The sequence below is a fragment of the Lepidochelys kempii genome, chromosome 10 (assembly GCF_965140265.1).
Source record: "Lepidochelys kempii isolate rLepKem1 chromosome 10, rLepKem1.hap2, whole genome shotgun sequence".
NCBI lineage: Eukaryota > Metazoa > Chordata > Testudines > Cheloniidae > Lepidochelys > Lepidochelys kempii.
In genome coordinates, this window is record NC_133265.1 from 16,542,536 (window position 1) to 16,559,574 (window position 17,039).

The 17,039-nt window shown below is 40.4% G+C and overlaps 1 protein-coding gene across 3 annotated transcripts in view; it reads right to left on the reverse strand.

The window, feature by feature from the left end:
* Positions 1-773: 773 nt before the first annotated feature.
* The window catches only part of EEF2K (eukaryotic elongation factor 2 kinase), a 44,864-nt gene continuing 28,598 nt past the window's right edge, over positions 774-17,039 (reverse strand). For 2 of the 3 annotated variants that reach the window (XM_073362191.1, XM_073362192.1), the window contains exons 10-18: positions 16,332-16,527; positions 15,940-16,007; positions 15,204-15,281; positions 14,285-14,347; positions 12,790-12,924; positions 11,107-11,295; positions 10,503-10,627; positions 6,496-6,674; positions 5,651-5,811 (exon numbers count right to left, since the gene is read on the reverse strand). In XM_073362191.1, coding sequence (XP_073218292.1) covers positions 5,651-5,811; positions 6,496-6,674; positions 10,503-10,627; positions 11,107-11,295; positions 12,790-12,924; positions 14,285-14,347; positions 15,204-15,281; positions 15,940-16,007; positions 16,332-16,527 — 1,194 coding nt within the window. Of the gene's footprint in view, positions 4,456-5,650; positions 5,812-6,495; positions 6,675-10,502; positions 10,628-11,106; positions 11,296-12,789; positions 12,925-14,284; positions 14,348-15,203; positions 15,282-15,939; positions 16,008-16,331; positions 16,528-17,039 lie in introns of those variants that run through there. The other variant, XM_073362193.1, reaches the window with a different exon arrangement.

Sequence of the window (17,039 nt, forward strand, 5' to 3'; positions counted from 1 at the left end):
GGGTGTTGCCATACCCACTATAACGAGAGTGATCAGTTAAGGTGAGCTATTATCAGCAGTGTGTATATTTATCTTCCTACTGTATTTTCCACTGCATGCATCCAATGAAGTAGGTTTTAGCCCACGAAAGCTTATGCTCAAATAAATTTGTTAGTCTCTAAGGTGCCACAAGTACTCCTTTTTCTACTGATATTGTTCCCCTAGCGTGGATGCAGTTATAATGGTATAAAAGTGCTTATATAGGTATAGCTTATTACTGAAGGAGAAGGGGGATAAGTTATATTGGTAGAAGGCACCTTTATACCTGGATAACTGCATCCACACTAGGGGTTGTATCAGTGTAACTATATCAGTAAAAAAATTACTTCTCTATCCAAAATAGTTATACTGGTACAAAATGTGTGTGTAGACCAGGCCTAAGATCCTCCATTCTTCATTCAGACAAAACCCCCATTGCCTTCAGAACTGCACAAAGGTTGGATTACTGCATAAGGATACCTTAGTGGGCATTTTGCCCAAGTTGGGCCTTCAGTATTGGGTCTTAAGTCTCTTACTAGTTTTTCTACATCACATGCAGATATAATTGCATGTAAATGTGACTGCACACGATACATTTATCCCTTTTGCGAAAACATTCATTTTCTTGATATACACAGTGTGGTTTTTTCCCTACTCATTTATTACTGACTGTCAAAAGTAGTTGGGATCAGGGATAAATAATAAAAATAATGTAGAGAATATTTCAGAGCTTGCAATAGTAAATCATAATTGAGGCAAATCAAAAACAAAAAAAATGCAATGATGTGACACAGAATGTGACAAAAAGAAAACTTTATTTGGTAAAGCAAAGCAAAACCAATAAAACTGAATGACATGAATAAGTGATGCAAACAAGCAATTTCTGCATTTCCTACATGCAAAAAAAAAAAAAGGGGGGGGGGGCCCAATTCTGCTGTCCTGGCTCAGGCAAAATTCCCACTGAAGTCAATGGAATTTATTGCCTAATTCAGTTCTGCAGGTCTGGGCCCCATATTTATTTTTTTTTACATTTTTAAAAAATATATTTTATTTGTTCATTGTGAATAGATTAAAAATACAGTATGCAGCAAGATCATTCCAGAAAGTTTGTCAAAAAACATACTTTTCTCTTTAAAGGAATTGCATAAAATAAGTTGTGCATATTTCTGTAAACATAAGTTTAACTAAAAAAATTGACTGTCATGTCTGTTGTACACCGAAATATCTGTAAGATACCATATTTGTGCCAAGAAGTAAACTAAATCACTAACAAAATGTAAGATTTTGAAGACAAAGTATTAACAATGACAATATTTTGCCTGTTGAGTTGTATAACTTGATATGCCTCAAATCTATGAAGAAGTTTCTGTAATTATACCAATAACACAATTCAGTGAATTAATCTGCATGCCAAAAGGTGTTAATAATTACCCTCTTTGAGCCCTGTGTTTATATTTTGAATTTTAACACTCAAATCTCCTCCCCTTTCTATAGAGGGCAAGTGTTTGTAAGCTACATCAACTCTTCTTTGCAAAGGAAAACCACAATGATTAGCTTTTATATCTTTACAATAAAAACATATATTATTTATTTATATAGTGCCTACAGTGGGCGAGCCACTTGTAGACTGTATGCACATTTTTTCCAATTTTTTCCCGTAGATATACGTAAATGCCTGTCACTATTCCACTGTTTGCAAGATTGAATGATGCAGTTGTCTCTCAGAGCTGACATTTTCTTGCAACTGTGTTTCCCAACAGGAGGGAATGAAGTCACTAAGGAAGCGTTGCTCGTGAGCATGCTCACCCCTATCTATGGGTATTACCCATTCTGTGCACTCGCACAGAACTGCACCTGTTCCATTTCAAATGGAGCTCTGTGCATGCTACAGAGAAAGAGGTAGGATTTGCCCCTTAACAATCTCTGCAATTAGATGATGAAAAGATGCCAAAATCTTATACCTAAACTGCAGTTTCCCATTATGAACATCCCAACTATCTGACTTTAAGTAACAATTGGTAATTCTGAGTGTATACTTCCAAGATGGCCCCAGGGAAGACCCACTGTACACACAGAAGAGAAAGGCGCAACACTTTACTGACCCAATCCATCAAATCATTTAACCATGTGCTTTACTGTAAGCATGACAGAAGTCCCATTGAAATCAATGGGCTTCAATGAATCATGTGCTTAAAGTTAAACATGTGCTTAAAATGCTTTGCTGGAGCAATAGTAAATATTCAACACTCTCTTCCCTTAATAATGACACTGTCATCCTAACCCTTGTGTGTGTCAATATGCACTCTCAGAAGACGGTAAAAAGATCCACCTTACAGCTGCATGTCCCATGATGACAGTAATCAGTCAATCACCTCAAAATCAGAACTAAATAAATAAGACCAATAAATAGATCCAGTTGCTGTACAGATGGCACCGGACTCTTGACATAAAACTATGAGCTTAGTCTAAGATTCTCTCTTAAATGGTATCTAATGAGGTGGGGGGGTTTTGTGTGTTTTTTTTTGCAACCAGCACAAATACATTTTTAACAAATAGGTATATAAGGTCTTTTTAATATGTTCTCATTGACTCGTAAAAAACAGAGATCCTTTAGGATATCTTAGCGTGAACATCAGAGGGGGCCAAAACTCAGGTGTGCAACTACAGACTGTGAATCACTAGTACAACAGAAGATGAACTTTGTACCTTTATGGCTATTATTTAGAAAATCAGTACGCTCAAATTTTATTGAGCTGCTGAATAGATTATTAAGCAAACAGCTTAAATCTTTTGTACAGTAATTATAGTCTGAGTGCTTTTTACATAACTTACGCACAAGATTATTTAGAATAGAGGGGTAGTAAATGTACATGCATTTTTGGTCAGTTTCTCTAACCTCTTTAAATGTCCCTATTTAGAAATGGTTGGGAAGGGTATTTCTTAATGTTAAGTGCACTGCGAATGGAGATTTCACTGTAAGAACTAAATGATACCAAGAAATCAGTAGACTACAGACTTTTTTATGGTACCTTTTGGGAAGCACATCATAGGTCCAGTAGGGTGATATGCAACTTAGACTATTGTATTAGGACAATAAGATACAATACAAAATGTTGCAAAAAAAATCTCCATTTACTATTGTGCCTGGTCTACACAACGAAATCAGCTTGACCCAGCTACATCAGTCAGGAGTGTGAAAAATCCACACCCCTGACTGATGTAGTTATGACCTAACCCATCGGCATAGGTAGTGTCTACAATGAAGCATTACAGCAGCAGCTGTGCCACTGTAGCATTTCAAGTGTAGACTAACCCTTGGTGAAATCTTGGCCCCATAAAAGTCAATGGCATTTTGCCACAGATTTCAACAGACCCAGAATTTTACCCCAACACTTTTAAAGTACAGGCCTACTACATAAAAATGGCACTCCTATATTCAATGGATCTGCTCTCCCTGTGTGTATTCAGAGTTATGACTGAAATAAGTTTTTACCTCTTTTCAGAGGCCACACAGATATGGGAGAGGGAGCTGGAATGCCTCATCAAGAGAATTGTTAGCTAAGTTCTGATTGCGGAATTTGCATTGTTGGTGATGAGCGACCTGAAGAGAAACCATTTTGACTTTCAAGACCCAGCTTGATTTTCAGGGTGAGTACTTAGAAAAAGCATTTTTTCATTTGCAAACTGAGAAGACGGCATCTGGAATCAATAAAGGAAGAAAATAAACATGGTGCCCCCAATGATACCATTTTTACAGAGAACTGCATTGTAAAGAGTATTATTAGCATAATTCCATTCCCGATTGCTCCGGTTCTTGGGTTTATTTCACAAGGGGAATTAAAAAAGGGAATTTCTGCATGTATGTTTACATGGAAAATGAAGAAGTGCCTGAAATAAACCAAATACTGATGTAAAAGTGCTTTGAACTTAGAAATGTGTGTTTTTTGTGGGGAGTGGAAGAGGAGTAGAAGTAGTAAGAAATAAACACACTGATACTCTGCTAAAACAAAAAAGTGTGCAATGCAAGCTGACATCAGCTTCATTTTTCTGAAATTAATCAGGGTCCTCACATCTAACAGTTAAAGGTTATAAAAGATCAAGTTCGTAGATACTGCAGCTTTGAAATATAGATAAAAGTACATTATAGCACCCCCAAAATACAACCTACATTTGTATACTTTTCCCCTCAGAATAAAGTTAGAAAATTAAAATATGAAAAACATAAATCAGTAGCAACACTTAAAAATACTTTTTTTTTTTTTTTTTTGGCAAAGTAACAGTCTATAAAAAATTATTTTTATATACAAGAGCTGCCTCATTTGAAGTTTCATTCCTCCATCATTGCCCAAGCTTCTTCAGCTTTCTGGTAGTACTGATTTGCCAATCTGCCCTTCATGGCTTGTATTGCTGCTTCTGCTGCTTCTGTATACAACTCTCCTAGGAAAAGCAGTTTGAGAGTCATGTCAGTAGGCCAAAGAAAAAAAGTTTCTTCCTCTCTACAAACAGTACAGGTGCCGGAAGTTAAAGAAGGAAAAAAAGAAAAGAAATGGAGGTCAAGTTACAGGGCCAGACCTCAGCTGGTATAAATCCAGGTAGCTTCATTGACATCAACAGAGTTATACTGATTTACACCAGTTAAGAATCCGGCACACAGTGTTAAAATTCAGAGACAGGGCTAACTACTGATATGGCAACAGAGTGACATTTTCCGATGTCCTTACAAGGATCAGGCCAGTAACCAGCTAAAAATGCAACAGGCCAGTAACCAGCTAAAAAAAGTCTTATGAATTTTATTTGCAAACATCAAGATTACACAGAACCAATTAGCAGGTCATGCACTGAGAGTCAAATGTCTGCTCCTGTGAGGTGCTGAGCACCCTAAACTCCCACTGAAGTCAAGGAAGCGGAGGGTGCTCAGTAATGCCAAAAGGGATTTGCCACACTGGACCGAACCAGCTCTGATCTTCCACTGTCTAAAGTATCAGCAAAATATCACTTGACAGTTTTGCCTCACATTAGCTGGAGCCATTACAGTTTCACCTATAATCCTACAGCAGTGTTCTTCACTGCAAGGCCCACGAGCCAGTGGTGACTCCCATGGATCCTAAATCCGGCTCCCTGTCGATCGCGCTTTCCGGTGGCAGAGGGCCTGCAGCTAAGGCAGGGGGTGTGGGCTCTGGGAGGGGGCTCAGGGCTGGGGCTTAGTGTGCATGAGGGGGTATTGGGGGCTGGCTCTGGGAGGGGGCTCAGGGCTAGGGGAGGAGCTTGGGGTGCAGGAGAGGGTGTGGGGGGCTGGCTCCAGGAGGCTGCAGGTTGGGTGGTGGAAGAGCTATTCAGAACTTGCCCATTGAAGGGACGGCACTTACTTTGGGCGGCCCCAGCCTCCCGCTGCTTCTGGAAGGGACTAACGCGCCCCTGCGGCCCCTGGGGGCATGTGGCTCTGTGCGCTGCCCCTCTCTGCAGGCACTGCCCACGCAACTCCCATTGGCCACAGTTTCCAGCCAATGGGAGCTGCGGGGGCAGTGCTTGCAGGCAGGAGCAGCGTGTGGAGACCTCTGCTCCCCGTCCCGTATCCTCCCGGGGCGTGCTGGCTAACACACAGCTGTTTTATAAGTTGAAAGTAAGCCAGCTCCTAAGTGGTTTTGGGGAGCTGGTAGGAGGAAAAAGTTGCTGGCTCCAGAAACCAAATCAGGATTCTTGCCAGCAGTGAGTCCTGACTGAATCTGCCTACCCGTTCCTGGCACACTCTCTCTGCCAATGGCTTCCACTTCTTCTGTGCCCAATCTCCCACTACTACAGAGAAGGGGACACAAATGAGATAGAGAGGGACCAGTTTAGAGCACAGAATAACTACATGCAGGGAGAAAGGCTGTCGGGCTGGTGGTGTGAAGCTGCTGGCCTGCTTGGGTGAGGCCTGGAGCGGACAGTTGGCCCACTCCACAGGGATCCACCCGCGTTCAACAGGGCAAGGTTAGGGATCATTCAGGTGAGAGGGGAAGTGGGATTCCTTCTGGGTGAGGATGCAGATGAGGAGAGGGACTTGATGCCCAACTCAGGACTCAGAAGACCCTGAAACTTGAGAGAGCAGGGTTCAATTCCTGCTCCACCACAGACTTCCTGTGTGTGCCTCAGCTCCCCATCTATACAATGGGGATAATAGCATTGCCCTACCTCACAGCGGTCTGGGGAGGATAAATACATTCAATACAGTGAGTGCCTCAGATACTTTTGTAGGTGGGGAGGGGACACATAAAAACCTAAGATGGATAAAGAGCTTAGAGCCCTCAGGATGAGTATTGCATTCTAAGGCCTAGCACAGCAAATCCATGTCCCCTAAACCCACCCTTCAAAGACCTTTGCAATGGCATGTTAAACATCACCCAACGTGTACCTAGACTCATTCAAATATTAAGGAAAACGGACATACACGGCACTGCCACAGCACACCAACAGGAATGGACCAAGTCAACATCCTACCTGATCTTTGTGGATCCTTGGCCAGGTGGAACCCTCCTGTCATTAGCATCTCAGCTTCCCTTGCCAGGAGCAGATACCGAGGCTCATCCTGAGTTCCATCGTATTCACCCCCTTCGTCATAATCGGTCATGTTCAGTGCAGCATTGTACCAGTGCAGGGCTTCCTTCCAGTCTTGGATTCTGATTTTTAAAATAATTTTTAAAACAGGTTACCCTAAGAAATGAAGAAGTTTTACTTTGGAGCTATAGAGCTCAATCCTGCAAAGTGCAGAGCACACTGACCCAATCCAGCAAAGCACTTAACCTTGAGCTTACATTTAAGCAGGTGATTAGTCCCACTGAATATGCATTACAGGATCCAGCCCCCTAATGATGAATGGGGCTAAATTCACTTTACATCCATTTGGGATTCACAGGGATGAAATGATGGATTGCAATGGCTCAACAAGTTCATATTGTTTTTGGAGGCTGCATTCTTGTACTCTAGAATCTCAGTTTTCTTTTAAAAAAATAAGCAAGTCTCTAGCCTGTATGCTTGTAAAGATAACATTAAAACTGCAAATCAAGTAAAAACTGATGTCTGTCTGAGCCTTAAGAAATAGCTGTGGTGTGAATTGCCCCATTCATTTCAATATGATGTTAATTCTTAAGCCTAATGATAATTTAATATCAGTTTTGTTAAGTGTTTCATTGCTGATCAAAACATATAAGAAATAAAAGGGATGATTATTATTATTATTAAAAGGGATGGTCATATTATGAAGAACTGTGCAATCGACTGAGTGGCATCTTGTTTTGGCATCTCAAGTGGGCAGAGTTTGGTTTGAGGTTGGATCTTGGGAGAGTATCACAAATACACACACATGATCTCCCTGGATTCTGAGCTGAATGGCTATATTAATATGTCCCATTCAAAGTTGGCATTACCAATAAGACAAAAGGAAGAAGGGTGTAATCCTTTATCCATCACCTGGTATGTTTGGTACTTAGGAAAATTAATCTAATGTTGTAATTTTTTAAAAATTATGTCATTTTAAAATATACAAAATTAGTGAACAAGATGTTATGTAGTTCTTGGCAAACCACACCTTGTATTTTTGAGTCACAGCCATCCTGTTGTAATTTTGGCTGTATCAGCCTTTTCCATTATAAACTCTGAATTTCAGAGGCTTGCTTAATAGCTTAGCTATAAAAGTTGTAATTAAACTGCTCCAAAATGAGACCAGCCATTTTAAAGTTATAATTAGAGCAGTGGTTCTCAACCAGGGGTACGTGTACTGCTTGGGGTACGCAGAGGTCTTCCAGGGCGTACATCAACTCATCTAGACAGTTTCCTAGTTTTACAACAGGCTATGTAAAAAGCACTAGCAAAGTCAGTACAAACTAAAATTTCATACAGATAATGACTAATTTATACTGCTCTATACAGCTCACTGAAATGTAAGTACAATATTTATATTCCAATTGATTTATGTTATAATTATATGGTAAAAAAGAGAAAGTCAGCAATTTTTCAGTAACGGTGTGCTGTGACACTTTTGTATTTTTATGTCTGATTTTGTAAAGAAGCAGTTTTTAAGTGAGGTGAAATTTGTGGTACGCAAAACAAATCAGACTCCTGAAAGGGGTACAGTAATCTGGAAAGGTTGATAACCACTGAAGTAGAGTGCTTGCCACATGAAAAGAGATTTGCCAGTTTAAGACATTTTTCATACATCTTAAAACTTCAAATCATCCTTGATTTAAAATAACACCAACAACTTAAAAATCACACTCTTCTCTGACATTTTTTGCTATCATTATTAAAAGTAACTAGAATGACTGACTGAAAGTGATTAGAAAAATGATTATTCTTCTATCTTTTTCAATGTATTTACTTTGTACATTTTAGAGCACATTGTTTACAGGAAGTTTCAGTACTTCCCCTGTGTCAGTCTGTCTGTTTCCCCTATTGTTTGGGTCTTTCACAATGCAACAGGGAAAGAACAATAATGTTTTTTAAAATAGGAAAATGTAATGGTAAAACCTCACCTGAAGTGACTTTTAACTTAATTTTTAAGTGACTACATTTCACACTGACAGTTTCTTATACTCATTTTTTCACTGACCCTTACTTTTTGAGGACCTGGCCCTACTCCCATTAAAACCAATGGCAATTTTACCATTGACCTCAGAGAGGAAAGCCTCAGGCCTTACCATAAGTAAGGCGGAAAGTCATCATAGAATCATAGAATATCAGGGTTGGAAGGGACCTCAGGAGGTCATCTAGTCCAACCCCCTGCTCAAAAGCAGGACCCATCCCCAATTAAATCATCCCAGCCAGGGCTTTGTCAAGCCTGACCTTAAAAACTTCTAAGGAGATTCCACCACCTCCCTAGGCAACGCATTCCAGTGTTTCACCACCCTCCTAGTGAAAAAGTTTTTCCTAATATCCAACCTAAACCTCCCCCACTGCAACTTGAGACCATTACTCCTTGTCCTGTCCTCTTCCACCACTGAGAATAGTCTAGAACCATCCTCTCTGGAACTACCTCTCAGGTAGTTGAAAGCAGCTATCAAATCCCCCCTCATTCTTCTCTTCCGCAGACTAAACAGACTAAAGTCGCTATAGTGCAGCGAGCTTGTGCAAGCCCCACATAAGCCTTAGTGGAAAATCCTGCCTGCTCCTTTGTGGCGAGGAGTGCCCCATAAAGCAGCAGAAGTGGTGTGGTTCCAATGTGCAGGGACAATTAGACTGTGTCAAGGTTCCTCCCCCACTCTGAACTCTAGGGTACAGATGTGGGGACCTGCATGAAAACCTCCTAAGCTTACTTTTACCAGCTTAGGTTAAAATTTCCCCAAGGTACAAATTAATTTTATCCTTTGTCCTTGGAATAGCCACTGCCACCACCAAACTAACTGGGTTTACTGGGAAACGTAGTTTGGACATGTCTTTCCCCCCAAAATCCTCCCAACCCTTGCAACCCACTTCCTGGGGAAGGTTTGGTAAAAATCCTCACCAATTTGCATAGGTGACCACAGACCCAAACCCTTGGATCTGAGAACAATGAAAAAGCATTCAGTTTTCTTACAAGAAGACTTTTAATAGAAATAGAAGTAAATAGAAGTAAAGGAATCACCCCTGTAAAATCAGGATGGTAGATACCTTACAGGGTAATTAGGTTCAAAACATAGAGAATCCCTCTAGGCAAAACCTTAAGTTACAAAAAAGACACACAGACAGAAATAGTCATTCTATTCAGCACAATTCTTTTCTCAGCCATTTAAAGAAATCATAATCTAACACATACCTAGCTAGATTACTTACTAAAGTTTTAAGACTCCATTCCTGGTCTATCCCTGGCAAAAGCAGCATATAGACAGACACACAGACCCTTTGTTTCTCTCCCTCCTCCCAGCTTTTGAAAGTATCTTGTCTCCTCATTCGTCATTTTGGTCAGGTGCCAGCGAGGTTACCTTTAGCTTCTTAACCCTTTACAGGTGAGAGGATTTTTCCTCTGGCCAGGAGGGATTTTAAAGGGGTTTACCCTTCCCTTTATATTTATGACAGACTGCTATGTGGATTCATGAGCCATTGCCCCTGGAGAGTGAGGGTATGCATCCCAGGGTTACTGCAGCTACACTGAAGTCTGGGGGCAGCAATCTCTTAGCCTTATTCACATATACATCAGTGTGTCTTGAATATCAGGGCCAAATTCAAATATGCACACACAGCTCCCATTCACATCAATGAGACATGCAACCCAAGTATCCAAGAGCAGGATCTGTCTCTCAATCTGTGTAACTCTTCCCTTCTGTGGTGATATAATATTATAGTCCAAATTCTGCTCTCACGTACACCAGTGTAAATTTGAAGTATCTCCATAAAATTCAGTAAATAATAATAAATAATAAAAAGCATGCATGTAAGTGAGAGCCCTGCAATTAAAAAAAATCTTTTGCATGGGCAATCAAACATTCTAACCTACAAGTTATTCATTCTCTCTCACACACACACACACACAGTACCTGTTTGAACCAAGATTTACACCTGTGTCATATGCTCTTGCTACCAGAATCATGGAAGGCCGGTCTCCAGCTTCTGCTGCTCTCAGTAAATAATCAAATCCTTTTACTCGGCTTTCCTCTGTGTTCTTTGAAAGCAAAAGCAGAAACAAATACTAAAATGGATACATCTAAAATGCCATCATTCCTTCCCTTAGTTGTAGGTACAACCCACACAACCCCAAATGAAGTCAACAGGAGTTGCAGGTCTTCAGCACTTTTTGAAAAATCAGGTCCAAGGCCTCCAAGTTGGGCACCAAAAAGTGAAGGACCCAAAATCAGAGGCCAGTTTTGAAAACATAGGCCTCAATAACTTATCTAGAGCCATGAAATTAATCTGTGGCAAAGACAGGAATAGAAGCTGGTTATATTGTTCCTAGTTCTAGGTCTTAATCACAAGACCACCCTTCTTCCCTCCAAATGCATGCCTGGGATTGTTGGATATCTCAATGACTATACTATTAGTATTATCACTGGGCAGGATGATTTGCTGCTCCTATTCTAGACAGGACACAAACAATCCTAGGATGCTTTACTTTGTATTTTGGTATTTTCAGTATTTCTATACCTCTGAAGTGACCTCTGAAAGAATGTGATGTGGCAGCTGGGAATATATGAGTCCTAACCCAACGATGGCTTCCAGTTCTCCACAATCAGCAGCATGCACCAGATGAAAAAGAGCGGATTCCTGATCCCACTCCTGATCCTTCGCACAGAAACGTCCAGCTTCGTGGTAGCGAACCATGGCCAGATGGACCTACAACATAGCATGAGTGACATTTTATTTAGAAAATTTAAACAGTCATACCAACTGTGGCTCTAATGCAGTGGTTTTCAAACTTTTTTTTCTGGTGACCCAGTTGAAGAAAATTGTTGATGTCTCGATGCAACGGAGCTAGGGATGAGGGGTTTGGGAGGCGCTCAGAGCTGAGACAGAGGGGTGGGGTGCGGGGGTGAGGGCTGAGACAGGAATGAGGGGTTCAGGCTGTGGGAGGAGGGTCTGGGCTGGGGCAGGGGTTGGGATGCAGGAGGGGGTCAGGACTCTGGGCTGGGGCCAGATATGAGGGGTTTGGGGTGCAGGAGGGGGTTCCAGGTTTGGGGGGAGGCTCAGGGCTGGGGTGCAAGAGTGGGTCATGGCTCTGGGCTGGAGGTGCAGTCTCTCGGCTGGGGATGAGGTGTTTGGGGTGCAGGAAGGGGCTCTGGGGGGGCTCAGGGCTGGGGCTTAAAATTAACCATGTGCTTAACTGCTTTGCAGACAAGTATCTGGGGGAGGAGGGGGAAGGAGGTGAAGAAAGCAAGTGATTGTACATGAGAGTGAATTTAGTGCTTGTGAAGGGAGCCAGTTCGATAATCCCGAGGACAAATAGCTCTGTTTTGTCTATAAAACAGACATAGGCTGACCAGCAGCAACTGTAAACCCCACTTACACAGTGTCTTCCTCTAGTGGCTAGACCACATAGTAGTTTATGAGTCTCTACTGCCTGAGCTCAAAGATCCAGGTCTGCAAGGCGGCAGTTGTCACAGAAGCTTCCACCACTTTGCCTCACCAATGTGCCTTTAACTGTGACCTGGTGGGACTATAACAGAGCACTGGGCCTTGGGGTACATGTACATGTCCCAGTGCACTTATTACGGCCCTTGGGCCCTTTAAAACAGGGAGCTTTGCTTGCAGGGCACATGACTAGGAGAAAGCACTGTCCTACAGGAAATCAAATATAGGGCTTTTTGCCATGTATGTAGGGGCAGCAAACAGGAGAGGCCCTAGCACACAGAATCTCTAGTCTGGAACACTATAGTAGCTAACAAAGGTCTGTCTGGGGAGGGGAGTGCAGAGGAGAGGGAGATGTGTCATCCCCCTCCCCATCTGCAGAAAGTGGGAAAGGTCTCTTACCAAGATTGAAACCCTGGCTCCACCAAAATCAAGGGCAAAACTCCCATTGACTTATATGGGGAAAGGATTCCACTCCAAGTATTTTCTATTATTTTGAGCTGTTTAAAATCTTCTCTTCAGTAATAAACTCCATTTGAGGAAAGGGACATGGAACTGATCTCAAGCATTGGGGATTTTTGTAGACTGCCCCCACCCCATCTGCTCAATGGCTTATGGACTGACTCTCCTGAATATATCAACATTGCTCTTTGCCTGTCTGCACAGTTGCCAGCTCATTGAGGGGGCGTTTGTTACTATATAAACAATAATAAAATATACTTCTCAAGTTGAAAAGAACAGAATTAAAAGAACCATTAACACCTTCCCAAGGATGGATTTCCCAATTTTCTTTTCAAGTTCCAATGCATTGAGTCTCTGAACTTCCACTGCAACACAGGATGGTCTATGGACGTGGACTCTGGAAGAATTGTAGAGATTCCACTTCTCCACACTGACCTAATAAAACCCACAAACTTGTATTATAACTTGTATTTTAAATAAAATGGTGTCAAGTCATTTAACTATGTTACCCCTCAGAAACTGAAGTGTCTGTTAAAACTATTGTTTTGCTAGCAAATCTTTTAATTTAGGGTACTGATTTAAAAAGGCATGTTAATAGTTACCCAAAAATATAATCACTTCTCTCACAAAAATCTCAAAGCAGCTCTCTCTTTCTAAGCACACTAAGGCAGTAAACAAAATTACCTTCACATTTTGCAGCCTTAAAATCACAGCAGCTAAAACAAGGCACCACAGCTAGGCCCAAGCCAGCAAAGCCTATGCTTAATTTCAAGCATGTGAATAGTCCTGTTGCAGTCAATGGGGCTACTCATGCTTAAAGGTAAGCATGTGCTTAAGTGCTTTGCTGGACTGGGGATTTAAATAATAGCATTTTAGATATGGCTCATGCTTAGCAGTATTGGGGAAAATTGAAAACATCTCAATCAAAATGCTATGGAGCCTGGGCAAACAAACGTGTGTTGGTGTTTGCTGGATTGGTCCAATTCAAACTGTAACTCAATAGCTGTAATGCTTCTTAATAAACTGCATTTTTCACAACTATGGGTGGATGGGAATCACTAGCACAATACAACACCATGCAAAATTATCCCTATTAAAGAAAATCTCATAATATATGTTTTATATAGAATTTCAGTCCATTAAAGTTGCTTGAATTTCCTCCAAAAAAACACACTGCAAAAACTCTGAAATTCTAATTAGAACCTTTAAAGTAATTTTTGATTGCTGTCAAAAATCTCTTTTCCTTTTTCTGCTCGGTATAGGACCTTGGTTTTATTTCCATAACCACAGAATACCTTTAATAAATGGATTATTCTAAAAGTTACATTTTTAGAAAGTGTGAAAACAGATACGTTTTTTTAATCTCAGAGAAAATGCATAGCACCGACAGCTATTTCAACATTCTTCAGGAATTGTAGGCTTTACAAAAAAGATCATCCAACCATGTTTAGGGCACATTGCAACAAATATAGCACAAAAAGGAAATCAAATCTTGTTATGTAAAGGAAACAAAAACATAATAATTGTGTAAGTGAGAAATTCAAGCAGAATCATTAGTTTACTCAAGGGATTGTTTTTAGTGGTCACAGAGGGTTTATTTACAACCATGTTTTTCTCTCATTGAAAAATTTAGAAAAGGGAAACAACATAGGTGAAAATTATTAATATAAAATTTTATTAATCAATTAAAAGGAAAGAAAATTAACTTTTGATGTAGTCATGTGAAGTTCGGTGACAGATAAAAATTAGGCCAGAATGGTAAACTATTGTCTGCAGAGATTTCTGCTCTATTTACCCTTGCAGAACTTCCCAAACTGTCTTCATCAGATTCACGTCTTCGGTTGCAGTTTGAATGGCCCTATGTTAATGTAAAGATTTGTATCATTTAATTTATGCCTGGTGTGTTCCATCCATTGCTAAGGAACAATTTCTTTTTACCAGCAAAATCAACAGTGACTATGATGAAAAGAACTTAATTTTGTTTTCCCCCCCCAATTACGTTGCAATCTACGAAAGAAACCTGTTGAATTGATAAAACTTACAGTTCCAAAACTTTAATCCTATAAACTGAATTATTCCATTAGACAGACAAAAATGTTATCTTTGTCTCCTCAAAGATGACATTTTTGTTGCAAAAGATCTGACAACGTTTTAAGCACAGTCATATTTGCTCTGCTCTGCACCAATCAAAAAGGTATTTAAAAAATTTAAGACAGGAAACATTTCTTTAAAAGTTTATGATTCATCAGAGTAACCAACAGCCCCACAGAAATTCTGTACAAGTATGTTAACAGTTGACTGCAACATTAACCTGTGTAATGCCTCAGGTTATATAACATGCAGCAGACCTGGAAAGCAGGTGGTCTTTGAAAGTGAGCCATACTCATAGATCTTCATTCTAACAGGTAACCTGTCCCAGTGCATGATTGTAAAGCACAATACAGAGCACCTCAAGAAACAACATGCAATCACACAGACTATTTTTAAGGCGATACTGGAAATACTCTTTCCCGGCAAGCAACTGCAATAACACATTCGAGTTGAACAATCTATTTTAAAACATATGGGAACGTCTTTCCAATTGTTGTCCATTCACTCACTGCACAGGTCAGATCAACAGGATGAAAAGGAAATGCAAACTCTTTTACTAAACTGCGTTCAGTTGGGGTGGGGACCCCATGGGGCCTTGTTAAATCCAAAGTAAAGATCCTTACCCTTTCTCGATGATCCATATCTTCCAGGTCACTTCTCTTTTCACTGGGGCACCCACTGTCTCCACCATTTTCAGAGTCCTACAGACCACCAAAATAAAGGCACTGCATCGGAGTATCAGTACATTCTCTTGTAAGGGTCTCATCCTGTAGACCCTCACTCAAGCAAAACTTCCACTAACTTCAACGAAGGCCAAGAGGGAGGTTGACTTTGTTTTTGTATGTTTTGTTTTGTTTTTGTGTGTCCTCTCTTGGATACTTTGTGTCCAGTTAAGGAGGAATAGCAGTCTCAGTTGTGAAGGCCCTGCCTAGACTATGGAAATATCCTAAAAAGCCTATAGTTGTTCCTTCAAGTGAGTTTTTCTAACTGGCATTCACAGAGACAAAATCCATGAGGATTTTATCTGCCTTTCACACCACAGAAGCCTGCACAAGCCCCTGAAAGATGACATTGGTTCAAGGAAATGGACAAACACCTTTACTTTGCATTAAAATGTGTTGGACATAAATGAACTTCTAGAGGAACAGAGGGAATAAATGTTCATATTTTTGATTAGAATATGAAATGTCCTCCCTTGATTATGGACAGCTGGTGCATACAGCTTATGTGGCTTTCTACAGCACTGAGGACAGGCACATAGCTTTTATTGTTTTTACTGAATGATGCCCACAGGCAGTCCTTTAAAGAATCATTTACTGAAGCAAATGCAAACTTATCCTTTTTCAGAAAACCACTTACCCTTTGGTTATCAAGACGGTCATGGTCTTTGTGAACCAAGTTATCCACTTCATTGAACACAGGCCAGTCTAAGAAGAATAAATTTTTGTTTGTTATTCTGGAAACAGATGATGATGTGGCAGGAAGGAGCTCTGGGTAATGTAATCTTACTTCTATTAAAGGGTTTTCACGAAAACTCCTCATTAAGATGAAATACAGACATATTTTGGGTCTGAGCAGAATTATGTTACTGAGCAGAAATATTTTAGACATGGCAATGGTGGAAGAGGAGATTTTAGCATAAATAAAACGTGACACTCAATAAAATTAAAATCAGTTTTTGTTAAAACACCCAGGAGCCCCAGACTAACTTTCATAAAGTTGTATACAGAGAAGGCAGATGGCTCACTCACAAAGCATGTCCATCTTATGTGGTGTTGCTGAGGAGGGAGAAGAGGGTAAGGAGTCAAATGCCACATCACTCATGCTCTCATCTCCAGAATTTTCAGACAGGCGGAAAAGCAGAGGAGGCCGACTACCAGAGATTGTTCTCACCCGGCTACTGCCACATTTTTCCTCTGTGCCACGTACAATTGTCTGAGCAGATTCCTTGGTAAAGGAACATGAAAATCCTATCACTCATGCCTTCCTTCACTATATTCTGAGTATGGTGTATATAAGAACATACACAAATATTTAGTAATGGGCTTATACATATAAATATATGTATATATGTGCATGCATATATGTATGTACAAATGAAAAACAAACACACAACGGATGAAATCCTAGCCCCACTGAAGTCAATGGGAGTTCTGCTATTGATTTCAGTGGGGCCAGAATTTCACCCCAAAACTACAGTCCATATTCTGCAGTCCTTAACCAAGTAAAACCCCTGTAGAAAACAATTGGAGTTTTGTTCAATTAAAGAATGAGCAATTTGAATCTTTGTTCCCATAATTATCTGTTGTCACCATGATCTTCTGAAACTATTAATGGTTTGGGTGCTTTAAAATCTATTTTATGAACATGCTATAGGGTTTCATGCTCATATCTACAGCATCAATTTAGGAACCAGTAGTGGATAACTCAGCTTCAGACTACTATATTTTAAACTTAGC